The 6000-nt window shown below is 44.7% G+C and overlaps 1 protein-coding gene across 1 annotated transcript; it reads left to right on the forward strand.

The window, feature by feature from the left end:
* The first annotated feature begins 4308 nt into the window (after window positions 1–4308).
* On the forward strand, window positions 4309–5670 carry LOC129589500 (axoneme-associated protein mst101(2)-like). Its single transcript, XM_055484277.1, has one exon. It carries the CDS (start codon window positions 4309–4311, stop codon window positions 5668–5670), a length of 1362 nt encoding a protein of 453 aa, XP_055340252.1.
* Window positions 5671–6000: the final 330 nt, after the last annotated feature.

Raw genomic sequence — 6000 nt, forward strand, 5'->3', positions numbered from 1 at the left:
AGTCAGCATAACACCCAAAGGCGGTCACCAATGCGACTCTGTCAGTAAACGTACAATCACCGTATGACGGCATTTAAAAAGGATATCTTCGGGAATAAAATCCCAAGAAATTCACAGGTGCATTTGGAAGTTTGTCCAAATCACTGGGCCTGTCTTCAAACACCATTTTCAGTTCTTGATCATCAACAATTATCGCATTACTCAAGTCTGCTACAGTCTGATTAACCATTTTATGTTTCTCGCAATTATCTGCGTCGATGCGTCTACCAGCCAATTCATACTCATAATGAATTGAGTTCGTAATACAAGGGCTTTCTCCCTGCGACTGAGAATTATTAATTTCAACTTTTTTATTCGGTGAATTACCGCAGACTTCAGCTACGCATTCAGATTTCGGCGCTCCCGCACAATCTGACCCATTTTTAAACGCCTTTTCAGTCATTTCAGCATTTTCAAACTTTGACAGAACACTTTCAATTGTTTTCACCATATTACACCAGTAATACCTGGTGGTCAGATACTGTTGAACTGACACTCCGCACGGTATTAATTCGTTCTTTACACATTGTTCACTTACTGATTTCACAAGTTTTACTTGCCATTCTTTAGGCACAATAATTCTGTCAATACCATTTACTGAGCGCTTACGACACAACAAACCATTTTTCACAATCATGTGATAAATTTCCTCGTTTTGAAATTTATTTTTCGCTTTGATGGGATTTTTGTACAAGTAATACCAGTGTTTGGTATCTTTGTACTTGCGCTGCTCGGCTTTCCAAAATTTTTCGTTTACAAAATTTTCAGCCATTAAGGCTTTACCAGTATTAACGGGCTTACCCCCGCAAACTTGACTGGACACAGTCATTTGCGACATATCGGGCGGTAGCTCACTGGGCACCGTTCGCCCCCGCAAACTTGAGTGCTGCTGCACTTCAGTTTCCACATTTTCAACTGATTTTAATTCGCACTGTACAGTACGAATTTCCAGTGACCGCATTTCCACTCGCTTCATATTGTACCGTTTCAACACGTCAAGCGGCGGTTCTTTAGTTACATCCTTCCATTTACCAGTAAATGTACAGTACTTTGCAGGATGAAGCTCATGACATTTAAAACAGATCGGCTGACCGCTATCGGTTCGCCATTTGTTAACGTCAATTTCGACATTTTCGATCATGTACGGCTTATTACCGTTATTATTATAACATTCATAATTTTCATCATATTCACATTCGTCATTATTCAAACTTTCAGTTTCATATTCATCGTATTCATTTCCACAGTCATCTTCATATTCATACATTTCTCGTTGCACTTTCAGTACGTACAGCGTTTTTAGCTGTGCCATAACATCTTCAACAGTTTTCGGTTTTGAAATAATCAACTTTTCGTACCACTTCATACGAGTATTTTTTAGTCCCTGAATGAGAACTGATACTCTTTCTTCTTCTTTTGTATTCAGTGTATTAAACCAATTTAAGAAACCATCAACATACGAGTTTACCGTGTCTTCCTCTGTGAAGACACGTGCATACATTGCTTGCCGTATTTCGGCCGGGTCACTCTCCGATGAGAAGTGATTAATTAGCATGACTTTCCATTCCTTCCAGTCCCTATCGGAATTTAATTTTTTATGTTCCGCATACCACAGATATGCATCACCCTTCAATGCATATGACAGTCCTTTTTCAATCAATTGTTTTTCGCTCCAGCCATTCAAATCTTTACATCGTTCACAATCAAGAATGAACCGTTCCACTTTACCACTTTCCTCTTTCCTGTGTACCTTCATACACTTGCGGGTACTGAATTTTTTCAGATGCTACAGGCATTCGCTGCATTTCCTCCATTTTTAACATATGCGCTAGTTGACGCTCCATCAGTTTATCGGCTCGTGTTCTTTCAACGCAACATTCGTTTTCAAACCTTTCAGTTTTATTGCGCAGTTTAGTAAGTTCAGCTTTAAGCGCACTATTTTCAATTTCCATACTCGTATTACGGCCATTTAACGCATGGCATATGCGACTTGCATTACTGTACTTCCTTTGAAGTGCAAGTGCGGCATACAGAGATGCCCAAGCAATCTCTTTTAATTCATAAACATTTACTTCTTCATCAATTGTAATATCCCAATTTTCAATTGCTGCTTCAAACCTATTTTGGTCAAGCGAAAATTCAACTAGTTCCGACTGCAACGGGTGCATGTCATTCCACAATTCTTCATTATCAGCGATGCCGCCAAACTGTACGGCGTTTTCATTTTGCATTGCTGCATTATCGTATGCAGTTGACGATGCGCTTTCCATTTGTGAGCGCAGGCGTACATGCGTACACCCTCGCTTGGCAGTCTGTTGTGTGTTCATTGCGCGCCCGCCTTACGCGTGGCGAAAGCATGGTGTTCTGCGCGCACCCGCACTGTGTGGCGGCTACGTGCGCATTTTCCTCGCTTGCTGCAGTGAGCAATGCGAAGTTGTCGAAGAGGAAATTCTATCGAATTCAGTGTTGTCATAAAGTTCTAGCAATCACGCCATTTCTCGCTTTCCATAGCGTAGGCGCTGTATAGCATTGCCAGATCTGTTTGGTAGGCAGAATTCCGTTAATTCTGTTCCTACGCGTGAACCTTCATCAGGTCCACGCTTATATGGTAGCAGAGTCGTGTTCTCCAGGATAATCCTGAGTTTTCCCGTCCATCTGACGAGAGTGGAGGATTTCTCCCGAGAAAGGGCTCGCGTACGGTTTCGTGGCGAAGGGCGTTGGATCCACTCAGCAGACTTGAAAACGGTGCATCTCTACTGCGTAGAGTGCACTGTATCAGTCTGACGCGGTCAGGGCTTCTCTCGTAGCTTTGACTGGAGGGCACAAGCGCCGAGAAAGATCGCAGAAGAGGCAGAAGCCCGAAGGGGGCACGAGGGCAAGCCACTTTGGACTGCGGGTGTGGAGTTTCAGGTGCTACTCTACCGTAGAGAGCACATAATACGCGCTCCCCAAAGGGTGATCGAGCGCCCCTGTCGTTGCCAACGTCAAGGCGCGACAAGACCACAGCCAGCAAGTCTTTTGGTCGACGCACCGCTGCGTCCTGCTGATACGAAGCAGGGGTGGCTGGCCCAGGAGAAGTCAGCAATCGCTGGAGGAGCATCAGGAGGATTCGCGGAAGGACGCAGGATCGATCTGGACTTGGGAGACGAGCAGGTCAGAATTTCGGTTATTAATTTTACCATTGGTCGATAGGTAAAATCTCCATTTTCATTCGTCGGTTCTGGCTGGGCAGAGAAGTAGGCGGTACTTTGCGCACGGCGCGCTAAAATTTTCGGTTTTGGTCGTGACGTCACTCTGCCTTATAAACAGAAAACAACGCTTCTGATTGGTCGGTTATTCGCACTGTGATTGGCAGCAGCGTAGCTAAAGTTAGCTAGGAATCAGCCAATTAAAAGCTGAGATTTTGTAAGGAGGCGGAGTTTTTTGCGCACGACGTTCAAGATCGTGACGTAGCTAGCTAAGAAAACTTTCTGTGACTGACGAGAAGTTGACCTTTACCAAAAATTTGACGAGAATGATGGCCTTTAAAGTTGAAGCTGAATAAATAACGTTTATTTTGAGGAAATCTAAGTTGATTTCTCAATAAAATCGAAAAATATTCCAAGGTTAGACGTTCTAGACCGAAGTTGATAGTGACCTTTAAACAGAAAAGTTTTGAAGGAAAAAGTGACCTTTAACGCGACGGAGTAAGCTATTAAGCTGAAACAGTGGGAAATTAATCTCATTTCACTAAAGGAAGTGACCTTTAAAAGGGACTTAGTTAAATTTTTCAAAGGAAAAAGTGACCTTTAGAAAAGACTTAGTTTTTTGGAGGCAGAGTGACCTTTAGTAAAGTTGAGCTGACACGAAGGAAGGTGACCTTTAGGACAGCGCTTGTTTCTGTTTACGTGTAAAGGGGCTTACGTAGCTTAAACTAACACACGTGTCAGAAACATTATTAGCATCGTCCAAGTTATCCGATCATCAACTCAAGTCAAGACAAAGATATGGATCAAGACACAGACGGTAATGAACCGATCTCATCAGGGTCCCAGGAAAACGGTCAGGGACACGGAAAACCCGTATAGTAAAGGCAGCCGTACACACGGCCAGTTTAACACGAAAGACAACTCGAGCTCAGAAGACCTTTGGGAGGAAGGACACCAGAGGCTCAGAGGCCACATACCAAACGGCCTGAAACTCAGAATGAGAGCTCAGTGATGGTGGAGAGAACTCCGGCGACATGCCGGAGATAACACGGTAGACTCAGCAAAGGTCACCGATGTGAGAATGGTTACAGATGGAGAGAACAAAGATGACCTGAAGGCCGAGACCGGAGGAATGGCACGGTCGGCCGAAAAGGTCAAGGAGGAAAACGCGGATCAAGTTGAGAAGGGAAGTGACAAAGTCAGTCGAAAGGTCACCGAAGGTGGTGGCGCCGTCAGCAGCAACGAGCTGATTGACGAAGGAAAGGTCAAACAGGACGACCTTTCGGATAACTCATTGTTCCTACAAGAAGAGATGAAAGAGAATGGTACCAGCCCCATGTCAAGTGACAAGTTTTACACTGACGATGAGGACGAAACGACGGTTCAGATGTCCTTCCACACTGCAATGAAGCAAGCTGATTTGGCAGAGATGACCTTAAATGAAAAGCTAGAAGAGACCTTTGAGGGGACGGCGCCAGGAAGGACTGACGAACGGGATCAAAGGTCACCATCACCAAAAACATCCGTAATGAATGGATTAAAGCAGCGTGTCAAGGAGCTGGAACAGCTACTTGACGAGAAGGAAGCGCAAGCTTTTGCCGCGATACGAGACCAACGCAATAAAACCTTTGAAGTCGAAGCCAGACTGAGCGTGATGGAACAAGAAAAGGTCACGTTCGAAGACGAAGCACAACAATGGAGAGTCAGATTCGAAGGTCAGAAAAAAGCTGCGGAAGATCTAAGGAAAATGGTCGAAGATCGAGACGCGGAAGGTATGCTCACCGCAGAAGACTACGGGTTGTCCGAGGAAGCAGCTGAAAGGTCACGAGAAATAGCGGAACTGAAAAAGGAGCGTGACCTTTTACAGTCAAAGGTCAAGGAGGCCGAGAAGAAACGCGATGAATCGCTGTCAAATGCGACAAAGTTCACCGGAAAGGTCACCAGCCTGACGGCTGATATCTCGAAACTGAAGGATGACCTTAAACTACGTGAAGAACTTGTGAATACGTTGCAAACGGAACTACAAGAGAGGAAAAACAAACAAAACGAAGCAGAAGGCCAGAGAGATCAAGCGACAAAAAGGCTCCTTGAACTGGCGGAAAAGACGAAAACGGAATTCAAGCGACTCAATGATGAAGTCGAGAACCAAAAGAAAGAAGCAAAGAAATGGCTGACCGTAGCACAACAGCGTGACGAACGGGTCACCGTGCTAGAGGTCGCAAATAGAGAAGGGCAGCAAGAGAATGAAAGACAAAAAGAAGAGATCGCCAAATTGAGCGATGAACTTGTCGAATTGGCCACTACAATAATGGAAAAGGATGATAAATTCAAGACAGTTGAAGAGGAATGCGAAGCGAGAGGAAGGACCCTCGCAGACAGAGCGGATCGTATCACACGGTTGAAGCGGCTGAGATCTAAAAACAGCAAAAATGGATCTCGATAAGACTCTCGATAACCGAGCAAGTACAATCCTCGAACAAATGAAAAAGGTCACTGAAGCAAACAACGATTATGAGAAGCTCAGAAAGACGCAAACGAAACTGTAAAGCAGCTGCAGCAGGCAGTCAAACAAAGAGAGGAAGAAACAAAGCTTTAAAACGGTCGGCAAAACAAAGGAAGGAGAGCCAAAACAGCCGGAACGATCGAATCTCCACCCCGGATATGGCGAAGTCCATACCGTCGAAGGTAGCTTCCATTTCCAAGTCCCTTAAAGACGGGGACTGGCCGAAGCGACGGCCGTGATAAAGATAAGGCAAAGCTGAAAAGGTCACCG

This window comes from Paramacrobiotus metropolitanus, unplaced genomic scaffold (genome assembly GCF_019649055.1).
Source record: "Paramacrobiotus metropolitanus isolate TYO unplaced genomic scaffold, Prichtersi_v1.0 Parri_scaffold0000035, whole genome shotgun sequence".
Lineage (NCBI taxonomy): Eukaryota > Metazoa > Tardigrada > Eutardigrada > Parachela > Macrobiotidae > Paramacrobiotus > Paramacrobiotus metropolitanus.

Coding starts and splice junctions, on each gene's coding strand:
- LOC129589500 (XM_055484277.1), top strand. CDS start 4,309: ATGGTTACAGATGGAGAGAACAAAGATGACCTGAAGGCCGAGACCGGA.